The following is an 18,018-nucleotide window of genomic DNA, read 5'->3' as shown; positions in this document are numbered from 1 at the left end:
TGCGGTTTCCATGATTCTGGGCAGTTGGCAGTTTGGCAAATTTGACCGTCTCAACAAAAATTGCTAAAAACTGAACATTTTTGTTATCATCATTGCTCTTGGGCAGAACTGAAGAGAAAAATTCCATGGCTTGATTGATTGCTTGAGTGCAAGCTGTGCCTGATGCATGCCAATTCGCTTCCATCAATGACCAACCAGAGGCAGTTTGACACAACTGTTCTGAGACTCAATCTTTGAGATGATCAGAAAAATGCTTCCATCTTCCCCGTCAATGACGAATCGGAGGCAGTTCGACGGGTGGAACTGGTCTGAGCGTGGTGGTCACAACAATCTTTGAGATTATCAGAAAAATGCTTCATTTCCTACTGAATCATGGGCTTGATTGAGAGCCAATTTCTCTCACCTCTTTGATTTACTTGTAAAGATCGATTGCTGGAAGGCATCCTGGACAGAGAAAGGGAATCGCTTGGTGACTGTGACGAGGCAGCAGAGCATGCCAGCTCCTGTGGCCTGCAAAAGTTTGTGATGCGATGGCTTTGTGGAGCCTCCAACAAAGGGGACACGACGAGGAACTGTTTGCAGATCGGGAATTGCCCATCAATGGTGGTGGCAACAGAGAAGTCTTGTGCGGATGATCCATCACATTCCTTTTCACCATTGCTGCTAGCTACTCTATGCTTCAGCGCGTTAACTTTCTTCTGGCCATTTCTCTCATGTTAGAATTGCACCTGCCGTCCCCGAGTCCCCCTCCTTCTATGAAATTCCTCCCGACCCCACTCTTGTCCCGCGTCCTGATTCCCCACACGCTTACACTGCCACTGTTCACTGCCTTCCTCTTCATCTCCGCGCCCGCTTCCCTGAGAGTTCGATCGAGATCGTCAAACACCAGGTTGGTCGTTCTTTCCGGTTGTGTTACAGTTTGTTGTAATTTCTCGTGTTACACTTTGTTGTAATTTGTACATCTCCGGCGCATAGGTCGACGTACTGTGTCACAATTGTGAATTTACGCGAGCTTTATGTCTTTCGACAGTCTTAAGTGTTTGTTCTATCTTCATTTTTGTCATTCCTGTGTTACCGTTAAATTTCAGGCGAGCCTGCAAATTTGCATGTCTAGACAACAGTTAGGCGCGATCCGCACATCGGGTAGTCCAATTTTGGGGGGCCGTTGTCTGCATTTTCTCGATCTGCGTTGAAGTATTTGAAGTTCTTTTATCACAGTCACGATTAGTTCTTTTTCATCATCACAATTATTTAATGCAATCCGAGGAATTGGCTTCTAGATGCTTTGTATTGCGTTTCATAAGACGAGTACCGTCAAGACGCCTATATTTGGCTTCGGGGAGTTGGATTGCAGCTCGCGTTCTCAAATTGTTGGAACTTAAATGCTCCAATTCGTAAAAAGAAAGGAGACCAGTGAGGGCAGGAAAATTTATTGTGGCACATAAAATTGTCGATGGTGCCGACGTGCGATGAGAGTAATCGAATTTACTAGAAACTACAAGGCTACCTGTGGTGCTTTCACGCAAGTTCACGCATGTTTTATATGGATCCCCTTCAGGAAAGGCCAGACGTGCTCCTTAAGTGGAATAGGCAGAGGGCAAGTGAACTGCATACAAAGTGGTAGTGTGATATCAGAAGACTGGTTTAACATACAAGATGCGTGGATGTTTGCAGTCACCTCCAATAGCTTTGTATGAATTCTACAACAGAGGCAATCTATTCATTTCAAAATAAAATTCATACCACAGAGGTAGGAGAATAATTTCAATCCCTATCCTCAATCTTGACAACCAGCTCTTGAAACATAGTCTTGTAAACTTTAGGTCAGGAGATGCGCAGTAGTAGACTCTTCTGGCATGAAACACAGGTACCAGCAAGCTCAGGAGAAAGAGAAGTTTAAACTGTCCTGCACTTCATGCAAATCGCCACTGAACATGCGAGAAGAATTCAAACTTGACCTGGTTGTGATACCGTTGCAAGGCAAGAGGCTCTGAATTGACACGAACCAAAGAACCAGAAAATGTAAAACCCTTTCTAAATGAGGCAACGGGAGTGGCAATATACCCTCCATTGTCTGCATCACAAGGCTAATTCTATAGAGAGGGTAGGAGGGGCCAGGCAAGAGAGACGCAGCAATGGCCAATCAAGGTGGGGGGAAGGGGGGGGGCAGCGCTAAGCAGGAAGCTCAGCACCGTCCCATCTTGAACAGGCTAACTTGAATTCCCTAAGCCTCATGTTCAGAGTGGGCAATTCTGCGAGGTTAATGTCACTTCAAACCTAGAAGTCGCCCCGAAAATGTCACTTAAAAGTCTTTTAACTGGGGGAAACAAAACCCACTAGACGAACAGTTTAACATTGTGTTTTTACCGACTTGCCCATGGTTCGAGTCACCCTCATTGACTCCCCACTTTATGGCTGCTCTTCTCTCCACACACCACCAGCTCTATTTTGTGTGCAAAGTAGATTTTTTGATCTATGTGAAGTGGGGGTGTAAGAAATGTGAATCATGGGAAAGAACAAAGGCTTAGGTGTGCTGATGCGATATATTTGAGATTCAACTTTGGAAAATATCATTGACTGCTGCAAGTAGTGAGCAAGGAACGCCCTGTCTGCCCGTCATGAAAGGAGGGACATAGCAGCAGGTGTTAACAAAGTCAGGTCTGCATGACCAAGCCATGGTAAAGATACTAAGCACCCAAACCCAGAATACATTGCTTTTGTGTGTTCTAGCTTGCAAGAAACAGAAACAGAACGAAAATACCAAGGGGACCCTACTATACAAACAAACTTGCACGTTCTTTTCATTGGTATGTATTGTGACCAAATTCACAGAAATTCCGTCAATAATCCCAATTCTAAGGAGATATACAGCTACCATATTTTTATGACTCTTCATACCAGTGCGTGCCTCACATAGGCTTCCTTGGACCAGTAGGAGGCCTCTTCACATAAGTTTGCCAAGTGGGTGTGAGCATAAATTTCCCCAGCACCTCTTCATACAACAATGATCTTTGTAATAGGGGCAAGTTTGCTCTTTTGTATTGTGGCTTACATGCGTTCTCATTGACTGTGTGATCGTACGTACGATGATGATTTTTTATATAAATTGAACCGAAGTACGTCATAGTAGTGTCAAGCCTATGTCTTTTTAACCCTGAGTCATGATTGTGTGCCCGAAGCATGTTGTGAGGAGGTCAGAGGACTGCAGAGGGTAGCTTGAAGGGGGTGATGTGGAAAGAGATCCTGAACGGTGGATAGTGAAAAGGCAGTCTCCATGATTTTTGAGCTAGCTTGCTGGCTTGAACAAGCTTGAACAATTTCCAAGGCATCTATTTGTATTTCAAGGTAACTTGGACATGATGGCACAACATGCTTTATGGGATACTTTCAAAGGAAGATGAGACCGGTGACCGTTGGTTTGGCTAGAGGAGCTCAAATGGCAACATCCTCGACTCCCCAAACCGTGAAGGTTCTTCTCTCCCCAGAAGACCTTGCGAGGAGCGAAGTGCGTGATTGGATCTAGGCGAGTTTAGCACACGAGGTTGACACATTCAGGAGGTTACAGTAATCTATGGGAGGGGGGTCTTCTCCAGCTGAATTCCCCCAATGCCACCAGGACCTTTGTGGAGTGGTGCCCTCTCTTGCTGGACTTGCACCTGGTTTACTTCATTCCTTGGTACCATGGGTTCACCGTTGACGACATGCACGAACCACCATGTGCCTCGCTTTCCGGTGACGCTCCGCTTCCCGGGGCTCCCGAAGGAGTATCGTACCATCCTTCACTACATTGGGAGAGCTTTGGGCACTCAGGCTGATAGTGGAGAGCCACGAGTCCCTAACAGAGGAGATCCTTGAAACCAGCCTTCATATAAATTAAGGGTGGTGAATGAATATTAACCAGCAAGTACTATTATTTCTGCCACTTAGAGAATAATTTCAGCAACATAGCATCCACTTCGCATTCAATGGTGAATAATTACAAAACTTTACCAAATAGTGACGGGGAACTCTACCCCAGACTTTCACTATGTGCCAAGATCTATTCTGGAACTAAGATCGCATGCAGTTCCTCTACCTCTAGCTGTTTCTCATAAGGTATATCTTCTGGCAAATCACCATGAAATGGCTTTAGGAGACTCACATGCAAGGCGTTGCGAATCCTCCAAAACATCCTTGATGCATGGAAGGTTGAGGAAAAGCTTGCTGCCCCCGATTCATAAACTGGAAATTATTTCCTTGACCGTACTAGGGCCAAAGGAGACTGTGGCATGGGAACATCCTATGCATGATGAATAACTGACGGCGTATCACTAGGCTGCTCTTGATTTTTCTTCTTCTTCTTCTTAGGCTTCGGAGGAGCACTAAGGAACTCCACAAACCGTGCGTCCCGAGTGAGCTAAGCTAAGTTCCCACAACACTTACCAACTGTGCTTTAAACATGGCATCTGCATCCTCCTCGTCTCTAGCCTCTTTTTCCACACCAGGCCAGGACTGCTCTTCCTGAGAAGACTACGACGACTCCTCCCAATCACTTTCCACGATTCTCTTGGTAACTTCCAGCAAATAATACTTGCCCTCGCAACAACCACCTCTTGAGGAAATGGTGATGTCCCCGGAATGGAACCACTAAAACCAGCCTTTAGATAAACTAAAGGGCGGTGAATGAATATTAACTAGCAATCACTATTATTTCAGCCACTTGGAGAATAATTTCACCAGCACAGAGAGAACATAGAAGCCACAACGGGGAGCTAGATTGCTCGTGGTCAGAAACCGGACACCCGATTGGTCCAAACTTGGCGCCCCTTTCTTTATTTCTTTATCCAGAAGGCAAAATTACAGCAAGGATAAATGTCATTTCACCTGTCCAAACACAGCCCAACTGAGTCTCAACATTTTTCTAGATTGGTGTGCATTTCTGCACTTTCAGATCTGAATGTGCAGATTTACAAAGGTTGTCTTCAGCCACAGGTGTTCTTTGACAGGCTCATCTTGCAGAAAACCATAGTTTGGTGCAGTTCTTTTGGAGTACATTTGGGGCATTTTGTATATTGCAGACATTGCAATCATTGTGCAGGTTTGGAGCTACATCTGGAGCAAAATTGCAGATCTAGTCTGAAATTTGGGGCTTTTGTTTAAAAATTGCAGATTTGGGGCTTTTAACAAGGGAGCAACCCAATGGATTTTAGAAGAGGAGAATCTCCCAAAAACAAAAAAAAACAAAAAAAACAAAAGCAAGTGTTCACAAGAGTAGGAGGCAGTGCTATCGGACACGAGCTTTGCTTTGTACCTTGCAACGTGGATTCACTTCTTGGAATCGTGTGAGTTCGAGAGCCCATATAGATACTATTCAACAAATAGCTGCTTTTAGAGCTTGGAAATCGAATTGAGATAAGTCTTGTGTTTGTGTGTAGTTCCTTTCATAGTGATTTCTTCTTTGCATTGTGCACATACTTAACTATGTCTGGAAGGCGTATTCCATCAGAGATAGATTATCCTAAAGATCTACATCATGATGAGGATGTGGAAAACGATCACCATCGATCAAGAAGAAGTTAATTTTGCCCCTTTCTGGCTGCAATTTCTAGCCACAAATTGGGGCTTTTGTGTTGAGAGAGCATTTTTTGGAGTATTCAGTACATACTACCTTTCTTGGAGTGTTTGAAACACTTTTGGCAGATTTTGGAGAGTTTTTGATGCTTGGACAGATTTCTGACAGCTCAAGTACAGAAATCTAAGTTGCATATACAGCCCGTGCTTGGCTGTGTTCTTTGGAAGTTGTGCATTCCATTCCCAGTAAGGGAATTCAGCTCTGTATCTGCTTCAATCTTTTTCTCAAGAATGGCCAATCAAAATCAGAATGAGTTTCCATTTGGTGGTCTTTCACAAGAAGACAAGTTGGATGGTACCAACTACTTCCTCTGGAGTTTTATGGTACGTAATATTTTGATTTCTCGGAATCTATGGGATTATGTCAATGGGGATGAGATCCGACCAGTAGATATTGCACCTGCTACCCCTCCTCAGCAAGGAGGTGGAAGAGGTTGTGCACAGGGTGCAGCTGCAGGACAAGTTGTTGGTGCAGCTACAGTCAATACTCCAGAGCAGAAGAGATGGGATTCACGGGATGCCTTAGCTTTGTCATGCATCTCTCTTTCAGTAAAAAGATCTATCATTCCGCATATCCGGTCGTGTAAGACCTCCAGGGCAGCGTGGGATATCTTGGAAAGCATGTATGCAGCACGGAATGATGCCAGGGTATCTTTCTTAAAAAGAGAGTTGAGCAATACACATATGGAGGAGGGTGACTCCATGTCAGTCCACCTCACAAAGCTACAGGATCTCAGAGAGCAATTGTTAAACATAGATGAAATTATTCCTGATTCAGAGATGATTACAACCACTCTGAATTCTCTTCCTGAGTCTTATCTCAGCTTTCACACTTCGCTGAACTTATCAATGAGGGGGGGTGCAAATCCCCTCACTTTTCATGAGTTGATAGGACTTCTGCTTCAGGAAGAGCAGACCAGGAAAAATTTGGCTTCACGTGCAGGTGAACAAGCCATGCTCTCAAAATTCAAATCAAAAACAAAGGGACAGGCAAAGACAGCAGCAAATCAGCCTTCCAGTGGGTCAGGACAGCCTTCACAAAAGGCTAAAAGTGATGCAAGTAAACCCAAAAAGAAGGGTTTTTGTCACTACTGCAAAAATCCAGGTCATCACATAGCAGAATGCAAGAAAAGGATTGCAAAAGAAAAGAAAAACAGCTCAGGTATGGCTGTTTCAGATTCAGCCCCTCATGCATCTGACAGTGGGGATGCTGCAGCAAACTTTGTTGGGTAGGATTATGCCTTTTGATCTTGCATTTCAGACTCTAGGTTGGCTGTTCCAGATGCTCGGGATAGTACAGCCTCTTGCAGTGATGATACATATGCATTTTTGACTTGCAGCTTTGACTCTTCTACAGATGCATCTGCTTTCAGTGTTAATGAAACACTGAACACATGGTATTTTGACAGCGGTGCATCCAAGCATATCACTTCTAGGAAGTGTCTTTTTACTTCCTTGCATCCACCTCCTGTTGGTAAGAAAGTCACTTGTGCCAACAACTCCTCATATTCAGTACGTGGCACAGGAGAGGTTGAGCTCACTGCCATTGATGGCTCAATTTTCAGACTTTCAGATGTCTTATATGTGCCTGGCATAACCAAAAATCTTCTTTCAGTGTCCACTCTTACCAGAGGGGGATTTCAGGTCATCTTTGAGGATGACAAATGTGCTGTCCGAGACAGGGAAGCTAATTATGCCTTAAGGTTATCTGGTACTCTGCTGCGTGGGCTTTTTCAGCTTGATATTTTTGAGAAAAGAGCAGCCCATGCTCTGGCAGTTTCTACCCCTACAGCTGCCATGCAAAATGCAGAATTATGGCATGCCAGATATGGCCACATGCATTACAACAACTTAATGACACTTCAGAAATTTTCAATGGTTGATGCATTGCCACCTCTTGAGATACCTCCTCCACATGCCTGTGAAGGGTGCATTTTAGGTAAAATGCATAGATTCCCCTTCAAGAAGGATGGTTCAGTTAAAGCTGTTCACAAATTGCAGCTTATACACAGTGATGTCTGTGGTCCCATGAGGACTCTGTCATTGGGTGGTCATCTCTGCTTTGTCACATTTATTGATGACTACTCCAATTTTACTTGGGTTTATGGGCTGAAAAAGAAATCTGAAGTGTTCACGGTGTTTAAACACTTTTCAGCTATGGTTGAAAATGAAACCGGACTCAGGATACAGACATTACGCACGGATAGAGGTGGGGAATACCTATCTGCAGAATTTAATGCTTTTCTCAAGCAAAAGGGTATTGTGCATCAGCTCACAGTCAAGCTGACCCCTCAGCAAAATGGCAAAGCTGAGAGGAAAAATAGAACCCTCATGGAGATGGACAGATGTATGCTGAAAAGCAAACACATGCCTCATAAATTCTGGCTAGAGGGTTTGATGTGTGTCAATTACATTTTGAACAGGGCTCCCACTAAGGCTTTAAAAACAAAAACTCCTTTTGAGGTCTGGAATGACAGGAAGCCTTCAGTGGATCACTTCCGAGTCTTTGGATGCCTTGCCTATGCACATGTGCCAGTTGAATTTAGGCACAAATTGTCAGATAAAGCCATCAAAAATGCATATTTGTTGGATACAGTGCAGAAAGCAAGGGGTACCGTCTCTACAATCCTGCTACACGCAAAATCATTGTAAGTAGAGATGTGATATTTTCTGAAAATTCAGCCCACACTCAGGCTGAATTTCAAATGCCTTCGTCTTCAGAGGATGTCTTTGAAGGGTTGCTACCCATTGCTTTGGGTTCCCCTGCTGATTTTTCTGATCCAAATCAGAATTTACAGCAACCTCCAAATGCTTCAGTTCCGCCACAAGATGTCTTGCCCCCTCCACAGGCAGTGGAACAGGTGGTGCAGCAAGAAATTGCAGACATACATGCAGCAAAAACAGTCCCAAACTGGCTGTTACAGACTCTCAGGGAGAGTAAACTTGATGCTCCGTTACCTGGCAGGACTCGCAGTGCAACAAGGCACATGGAAGGTGCTAATTCAGTGGAATCAGCATATGCAGGTACTCTCCTTGATGAGGAGGAGCCTGCCACATTTGAAGAGGCAAAAGGTAATGTGCATTGGATGAATGCCATGCACGATGAGTTGCAGTCCATTGCAAAAAATCAGACTTGGGATGTTGTGGACTTGCCACAGGGTAAACATGCCATTGGCACACGATGGGTATTTAAAGTCAAACGGAAGCCAGATGGCTCCATTGACAGATATAAGGCCAGGCTGGTTGCTAAGGGCTATGCTCAGAAAAAGGGCATAGATTATGAGGAGACATTCGCTCCTACATCCTGGATGACCACCATCCGATCAGTAATTGCAATGGCTGCACATTTTGAGTGGAATGTTCATCAGTTGGACATAAAAACAGCCTTCTTGAATGGGGACTTGCTGGAAGAGGTGTATGTTAGACCACCTCTGGGCTTTGAAATTACAGCAAATGCACTTCAAGTATGCAAGCTCAATAAAGCTTTATATGGGCTGAAACAGGCCCCTCGTGCATGGTATGCCAAGATACATGCCTTTTTGACCAGCAAGGGGCTGCACAATAGTCCTACTGAGAGCACCCTCTACATCAAGATGGATGGGGGGGAAATATTAGTCATCCTTCTTTATGTCGATGACTTACTGCTCACAGGGTCCAATGAAGAAAAAATTGCAGATTTCAAAGCTGATTTGCAGACCACCTTCGACATGTCAGATTTGGGGCTGCTTCACTTTTATTTGGGGATCCAGTTCTCTCATGAGAGACGTGGCACTGTTATGTCTCAGTCCAAGTATGTTCAGAAACTCTTGGACAGATTTAACATGCAAGAGTGTAAGCCCATATCCACTCCTATGGAGGAATGGAACCGGGGCTGAAACTCACAATGCATGATGCAGGAGAATTAGTTGATGCCACACTTTACAGTCAGGTTGTTGGATGCCTCATATATCTCTGCAACACTAGACCTGATATTCAGTTTGCAGTATCTCAGGTGAGCAGGTACATGCACAACCCAAAAACTATGCATTGGCAGGCAGTCAAGCGCATCTTCCGTTATTTGCAGGGCACAAAGTCTTTTGGCTTACTATTTCCCAGGGGGGGTGACTTGCATATGTATGCCTACAGTGATTCAGATTGGGCTGGTGATTATGACACTAGGCAGTCCACTAGTGGCAATTGTTTCTTTTTGGGTAAATCTTGTATTTCATGGCTGAGCAAGAAACAATCTACAGTGGCTACCTCATCATGTGAAGCTGAGTACAGGGCAGCTTTCACAGCAACAGTTGAATGTGTTTGGCTGCGACGTCTATTTGCTGATCTTCATCTGTCTTTGGAGGGTCCCTCTCCAATTCTCTCTCCCTGACAGTCAGAGTGCCATTGCAGTGGCAAAGAATCCAGTGTTTCATGCTTGCACGAAACACATTGAGGTTCACTATCACTATGTCAGAGAGAAGTTGCATGCAGGAGAGATCAGTATGATCTTTGTGTCCACACATGACAACGTTGCAGATATTTTCACCAAAGCACTACCACGTGAAAAGTTTGAGGCATTTCGCAGTGCCCTGAACTTATATCCGTTTGGTGATTGATTAGCCTTGTACATGACATTGGCACTGCAGGGGGGTGTTAGAATTATAGACATAATTCAGCAGTGACCAATGTAATATAATAAGCTAGTTAGGGGCACTTTTCCCTCATTAAGAGGTTTTTCCCCTAACCGCAGTTAGTTCACTAACTATGGTTAGTGACTACTAAGGTTTTGTCACTAGGACAAAACCTTATCTTTTTCTTTCAGTGTGTTGTACTCTCTATTCTATTGCAACTAAGCCTTCAGCTTCCAAGCCTCCTGCTCTCACACTCTCTCTTGCTCTCTCTCACTCATTCTATTTGCTTCACATTCGACAGTGCCATGATAGCCCGTGTGCGGGACACCCAGGGGTCGAGAAGACATATGATCTCGTGAAGCGAGATTTCTTTTGGCCAAAGATGAAAAAGCATATTCATGAATATGTGACACGGTGTTTCTCGTGTCAGGTAAGTAAGGCCGAGTGGGTGAAGCCACCCGGACTTTTACAGCCCTTGGAAATACCACTAAGTGGGAGAGCATTTCCATGGACTTTATTATAGGGCTGCCTACAACACAAGGAGGGTATGATTCTATCCTTGTGGTGGTTGATCGTCTAACCAAGATGGCTCACTTCATTCCGACTAGAGAGTCTGTTAGTGCCCCGCAAGTGGCGGATTTGTTCATTAGACATATATTTCGTCTGCATGGATTGCCTAGATCCATAGTGTCAGACAGAGATGTCAGATTTACCGGTCATTTTTGGACAGCGGTATTTGAGACACTAAGGACTGAGTTGGGAATGAGTAGTGGGGATCATCCTGAGACGGATGGTCAGACGGAGAGAGTTAACCAGACTTTAGAGGATATGCTGAGGGCATATGTGTCATTGAGGCAACATACATGGGACAAGTGGTTGCCATTATTAGAGTTTGCCTACAATGATAGAAAACATTCCTCTACCGAGTTCAGTCCGTTTTTGAGCTGAACTATGGTTATAGACTAGCAAATCCAACTATAGTTGGAGTACCTCAGAGAGTGCCTAGTGCCGCGAACTTTGTGGTTCAGATGCGAGAGATGCTAGCACTTGCGAGAGCTAATATCCGCCAGGCTATGGATAGAGCCAAGGTGTATGTGGATGAAAACCGGTCTATAAGAGTATTGAAGGAATGAGAAAAAGTTTTTCTCAGAGTTCCTTCGCACTCGAAGTCATTATACTGTGAGCTGTGGTTAATTCTAAAGAGAATAGGCAAGGTAGCCTATAGATTAGAATTGCCACAGGGTGTAAGGTGCACCCAGTGTTTCATGTTTCTCGTTTAAAGAAATTTTTGCATATAGGTGACTCACTAATCGAAGGTGTTGTTTTGTTTCGGGAGATAGAGGATAATGCAAGAGGCAAACCAACAAGAATCTTGGACCGAGGAACAATGCAAGTGCGCAATCGGAAGATCCCCACGATGTTGGTTGCATGGCATGGTCTACCTCTATCGGAAGCTACCTGGGAATCCGTATACCAGTTACGGAGAGTGTTCCCAGATTTCATCATCGAGGATGCTGATGCTTGAAGAAGAAAGGAATGTTATGCTCTAGCCGAGATAGCATGACCTCGGAAAGATCGGTGGGCATTTTCTCTTAGATGACCGACTTCTGTAATATTTAATGTGCGTAAATAAAATGGTCAAGAGAAGTAACTGCCAAGGTCCTAGGTGAGGGTGTAATGGCATTGACTAGGTGGTTCTGAGTGCTAAGGCCTAGGTGCACCTAATAGTGTAATAATGCCAAGGGGAAAATGTTCTAAATTGTGCCCCAAGAGAGGGGTAATTGGTGTACCAAGTAAAAAGGTCTAAAATGAGGACATGTGGCAGAGGGAACCATCTAGGGAGATGTGGGTTTGTGGATAGGCATGAGAGATAAATTACGTATCTTAAGTAACATATGCGATCCACGAAATTGGCTGGGTGGAAATTCGTGATGCCATCGCCTGAGAATTTGCTTGCGTGTGATTGACGAAACCAAGAGAGAGAATCAAAAGAAGTTTGTTTCACTCCTTGGTACCTCAAAAAGTGTGCATGTGTGTGTGTGTGTGTGTGCTGGCAGGGGGAGGGGGAAGAGAGAGAGAGAGAGAGAGATTATTGTTTGCTTTTTCCTTTTCTTTTCTTTTTTTGTTGGGTGTGTGTGTTTAGATTAAAAAGTCCCATCAATAATTGAACCATATAATTAATTCCACCAATTGGATAAAAAGTTAAAAAAAGGAAAACATAAAAGGAAAAATCCCATGGTAGGATCTCCTCCGTGAAAAGAATTGATCACCTCATCCATCTAGTGCATAAGGAAAGCCCGCTTCTTACACCGTGTCACTCAGCGTGAGATCCGGTGTGACTCTGGCGGAGTCAAATGTCCCAATCCTACCTCACGTGTAAGGTGGGCTCTCATCTCTCTGCACTCATCATCAAACTATGATTTTTGGCATCTGGAACACGTGCGATCATGTCGTGGAAAAGGATCTGGCGACAACATCCTGTATCACTGATATGAGAGTGTCTAATGCATGTGCGAGGTCCATCCCATCACCGAGTAGTACCGGAAGCTCATAAGCCAGGTGGCTCACGTATACCGGGTCAAGAGCACAGTCAAAATGGATCTGAACACGAGTGGGTGGTGGGGGGACCCTCCTCATGGCTGGCGTGACAACCGATATACAGAAAGTGAGATATGAGTGGTCGGCTCCAAGTGGAGGGGGCGGCACAATAAAATCATGTACCCGTGGGGCCAGTGCCAGTGGACCAAGCAGGTAGTCTACCGTACTACTCCCTCCTCCATGTGGGAAACAGGTGAGTCCACTAGATGATGGCCATGTTTAGAGACCGCTATATATGATCAAGTCATGTATAGCTCCCAGCTCGAGTAAATGTCTCCCATATGCTGCCACTAGTGCATCTGCATCTGTTGACTGCCTCACGATCCCCAACTCTGCTGTATCCATCTCCAATACTATAGGGGAATCCTCATCGAAATCTAACAAGCCCACCTGTTTGTTCCCAATACGTGCATTGAAGTCACCAAGGAGGAGGGTGTCCCCGTGTCTGGAGAACTCCGTGATATCATCATGAATAGTCTCATATGTGTTGTGCCCGTCAGTGGTGAATTCTTGTGCATAGGATGATGTTTTTGGGGGAAAGTAACATACTGCAATGAAAGTCGGCTGTGTGTCTGGTAACTAGACCCTCCTCCTTTCGTATCATAGAAAGGAGTGGCCTCAGATGTGATCTGAAAAGAACAGCCACACCTCCGGATCGTACCCCACTATCCCTCCTCAATTCCTTCCTGTGGGCAGACTCCCATGTGTATCCTATCACTGTGGGTAGCCCTCTCTTTGGGGACATCTAGGTTGAAAAGTGCAACAACTAGAGTTTGAAAAAATTGCAACCAAAATTAAGAATTTTTAATAATATTGAGTTTGACAAACATAATATTGAAAAAAGATGTCGAATCCTGAGGCATTCCAGGTTCCAAGGTCGGGGCCCACTTACTTGCCAGATGTTAGAACATCATAGTTATGTTTGGGTAGACAGGTAATGCCCGTTTTCCCCGGCTTGTTATCACTTTACCTAGGAATATAGACAACCGTATGGATTCTTAGATAACTACAAAAAGTTTAAGTCACAAATAAGTTTAAGTTACAAGTGAAGTTTGAGTTACAAGTGGAGTAAGGAGCGAATGAGTGCGTGGGTTGAGAAGGTATTAGAGGAGGTATGGGACGATTAGTGGGCTTGGTGTGTGGGGGTGGTTAAAAAGAGAATATAAAGCGGAGATTTCACGGGGGGTACATAAAAGAATAATTCATAGTTGGGAAAGTATACATGTGTGTGTGTGTGTAAAAAATTTGTGTCTGTGTGTGTGAGGTACATTTACTCATTAAATTTTGTGTGTGTGTGTGTGTGTGTGAGAGAGAGAGAGAGAGAGAGAGAGAGAGAGAGAGAATATTGTCGAATATGACCTCATGAGATCACCATCCCCTCAGTGGGTAAATAGAGGTGCCTATTGCACCCCTAAGGTCTAACATCAAAAAACGTGTCATCTAAGGCTCACATGGTGTGGTGGGACAACATAATTATACATTAGTTCCCCTCTCCTCCCCCCCCTTTCTCTCTCTTGAAATAGATTTCCATAAAGTATGAAAGAAACAGCAGGGAGAGAAACTCAAAGCATAGATATGTCATGTGGAGCATGAAAAACCTGTGGTAGTATACCACTCAATGCCGATGAAAAACCTGATAAGCACCAGCAATGTGGCTGGAATGCCACCTCATGCCTGTGATGGTCTTAAAAAAGAAAATGAGATAATTTTTGTTTTGTTTTTGGGCCTTGGAGCTAAACTTAAAGGGAAACCTGAGTCGAGAAATAGATACTTAAAATTGTACGGAAGATCCAACCTACTTGGGGACCTGTAAACATAGAGAGAGAGAGATGCCATGTCCATGAAATTGGACATCTTTCTTGAGTGTGGAGTAATTAGGTCTTACAAGATCTGCACATTTGTGACTAGAAATCTGAATGAGCCGAGTCTTACTCTCCTCCAGATCCTGTCTGCAATTTTCATTTGCCGCCGTATGATTGCAGCCGTGTGATTGCAATACAGAAGTATCAGAGTGATCTTCTGCTTTCTTGATACAGCTGAAGTCAGCTGGTGGCAAGGGTCGCTTTAATACTTATGCAAGACGTAGTATTTCTTTGTAGATGAAGATGCTTGACATAGAAGTAGCTTTTACCATCCTGTATAGGGGTAACTAGACATCAACGAATAGTGACGACCTATTTCCAAGGGGTATGTTTAATAATGACACCTGTCAGGACATTGTGACATATGTTGTACTGATGCTACTCAGGGGATGGTGGTAAATAATTTGATTGCTCTTTAGTTTGATGATGACTTTGAGAATAACATTGCTTGTTGTAACAGGGACTTCACATCTTCAGTCAACATCACGTTACGGATTCAGGCTTACTGAGGAATCTGCAATCTGCACCTTGCCTTTGGATAGTTTTTTTCCAGCCAACTATTACAGGCAGTTTTCCATTAAAAGGGTATCTTCCTAGGTCTTGCTAATGTATTGTTTTGAGAGACATTAGCAACATGCAGCTATATCATCATGCTTTTTCAATGAACAGCCAAAAAGTGAGATTGGCTTTGGAAGAGAAAGGAATGGATTATATGTCACATAGTCTGAATCCTTTGAAGGGGAAGGATTTGAATGCTGAGCTTTTTGAGATTAATCCGGATGGTAAAATCCCAGTGTTCAAAAATGGCAACCGTGTGCTTTTCGACGCACTTTCAATTGTCCAGTGAGTGTCCTTTGCCAAACGATTTGTTCTTCCGGTTACTGATACTATTGTGCAGAGCCTGTTTGCTAACTTTGGTCAGAAGTTGCATGCTTGTCCTGATTTTTATTGCATTGCAATGGGTGGGATAATCGATTGTATGAATGGTTAATGATCTGCACATTCACGTTATGGCAGGTTTATTGATAGTGTAAATGGACCGTTAGGCACCGAAGATGTAGATAAAGAGAGATTACAGGAATGGATGAAAATGATAAATGAGTGGGATCCAAAACTCTTCACATTGAGTCATATCCCCTTCAAGATCCGCAAGTATTTTAGCAGGTTCAAACGAAGAGTGGCAATTGCGAGAATGGCAAGAAACCCTGAACTTGCGAGCAAGTATCATACAAAGCTGCACAATGCCTATGCAACTGATGAGATGCTAAAGGACAAAGATGCACTAGACATGAATAGGAGGCAGTTGGAGAGCTTGCTGGATGCGGCAGAGACACAGTTAGCAACAACAGAGTACTTGGCAGGGGGTTCTTTCACAATGGCGGATGTGATGTTTCTGCCTGTGCTAGGTTGGATGGAGCTGCTGAAGGTGGAGAAGGAGTACATACGGCCAAGACAAAGGCTATCAAAGTACTGGACAAGGGCCAAGCGTCGGCCGAGCTATCGTGTAGTGATTGGAAAGTACTTTGCAGGGTTCAATAGATACAAGACTTTCTTCATGACTGCTATCAATGTTGGCTTCCGGAACCTTTTCAAAAAATATTAGGGTCAGGGTTTCCTCTTTATCTATATGGACTCTTCTCAAGGAAAAAGAAGTGAGATCTGGGTTAGGGTTTCTTTTGGAGGGCGGGTGTTTTTTTGAGGGAGGTGGTGGCAGAGTTTGGGCACAGAAGAAGTCTTTGCATATCAATCTCTTAATCTCAGTCTGTATTTCCTGCCTCCATTCGCCTGGTCAAATGTCATGACCCCCATGAAATGGAATTGCATCTCTCTCTCTCTCTCTCTCTCTCTCTCTCTCAGAGGCTTGTGCACACAGATTGTACACATTTGTTGATTTTTTTTCTGTTTTTCTATATATATGCCCTTTGGTTTCTATGTTTGACTTTCTGACGACCTGATGAAGCCTTTCATTTCATCTCTCCATCCCTTTCATCTATAGTTCCATTAGTATCTCACCCTCTGTCCCCATGGTTACTTTGTGTTTTATATGTCTTCCTCTCATTGTCATCGCATCATTATATGCCATTGTGCAACTTCTGCTCTGGCAACATAGATGTGTCCAAATCTCTGACTGCATCTTGTTTAGAGTTTATCAATCTCTTCTCGGCACATCACAAGTTGTGTACATGTGTACTTTCTAAATAAAACAATGGAAGCTCTTGGTACTCAGAGCCTTCGATTGAGCAATATTTGAAAGATGTAACCATATCTTCTGTTGTTTGACATTGCTTTGCGATACCTTTAGGGTGCCACAGCAATATATTCCTCTTGGCAAGCATATTGAATTGGGGACGGGTCAAAATTCACTTCTTTAGTAAGACATATTGAAGTACTTTACATGTCTGAATATTATATGAATCAAGTTCAAGGCCTTGCTTTGGTTTTCATTAATCGAAAATATTTAAGTTGTACAAGCTCTGTATGTTTTATGTCATGGCTTCGTGTAATAGCTACAAGCACTTTGTGTTCCTTGATCTTTCTCACTACCATAGACTAGAATCTCCATAAGGTAGTTGACATTGAGCACCTTTTGTGATCAAGAGCAAGAAAAATGCATTGTTCAAGAAACAAGACAGTTATGATGTATCATTTTGTCAGTGTGCGCTTCAATTTTTTTAAAATTAAAATCCAACAAATACTGGAAATTGAATACAATCCAACAGAGCGTGCGAATGCTTCTCATACAGTTTGGTTCTCCTTTTTGAGATTGATGTATGCCAGTCCTGACTATAGACTATAATAAATTCAGTTTGAAATCTACAATGCATAGCCGAGGTGCTACAATTAATTATTTTTTACAGATGGATCTTGTTCAAAAATAAGGTCTTTGTATGTGTAAAATCATGTAGGTTCAAGAAAGGAATGGTTCTATTTATCACGGTGTTTGGGTTGCCATTTTTGGAGGAGGTCACCGTTGACAGGACTATCTGCAAAATTCTGACAAAATTGAACTCTCATCGCTAATCTCCTGCAGCTAATTCCCAACTACATAACAGTCAAGATGAGAAATGGAGCATAAGGAGGAAAATCTTTCGCATGTGACACCTGGCTTAAGAGTGCTTTGCATCTCTCTCTCTCTCTCTCTCTCTCTCTCTCTCTGTGGGTCTCATATAGGAAATCAGTCCAATGGACAGATATGAAATGCGAAAATACTTTGGGGAGGATATGTCAATGGTTTAAAGGCATTTAATCTGCAAAGTAAGGACCAGCTCCCATGTCCTAGATGTGGAAATGGGCAGGTAGGCAAGACCCGAGATCCCAAGAGATGCAAGAATCTACAAAATTTG

The 18,018-nt window shown here is 43.5% G+C and overlaps 1 protein-coding gene across 1 annotated transcript; it reads left to right on the top strand.

Annotated features, from left to right (window-relative positions):
* Positions 1–271: 271 nt before the first annotated feature.
* Positions 272–17,063, top strand: LOC147880754 (glutathione S-transferase TCHQD-like). Its single transcript, XM_087370664.1, has 6 exons — positions 272–320; positions 425–574; positions 693–889; positions 15,135–15,259; positions 15,344–15,517; positions 15,692–17,063. Exons 1-6 carry the CDS (start codon positions 272–274, stop codon positions 16,275–16,277), a joined length of 1,281 nt encoding a protein of 426 aa, XP_087226790.1. The 3' UTR covers positions 16,278–17,063.
* The last annotated feature ends 955 nt before the right edge of the window (positions 17,064–18,018 follow it).

The sequence above is a fragment of the Dipteris shenzhenensis genome, chromosome 32 (assembly GCF_047967505.1).
Source record: "Dipteris shenzhenensis isolate YYH24624 ecotype China chromosome 32, Dip_SZ_1.0, whole genome shotgun sequence".
In the NCBI taxonomy this organism is placed as follows: domain Eukaryota; kingdom Viridiplantae; phylum Streptophyta; class Polypodiopsida; order Gleicheniales; family Dipteridaceae; genus Dipteris; species Dipteris shenzhenensis.
The sequence above is the reverse complement of the archived record's forward strand: the minus strand, read 5'-3'. Positions and strand labels throughout refer to the sequence as shown.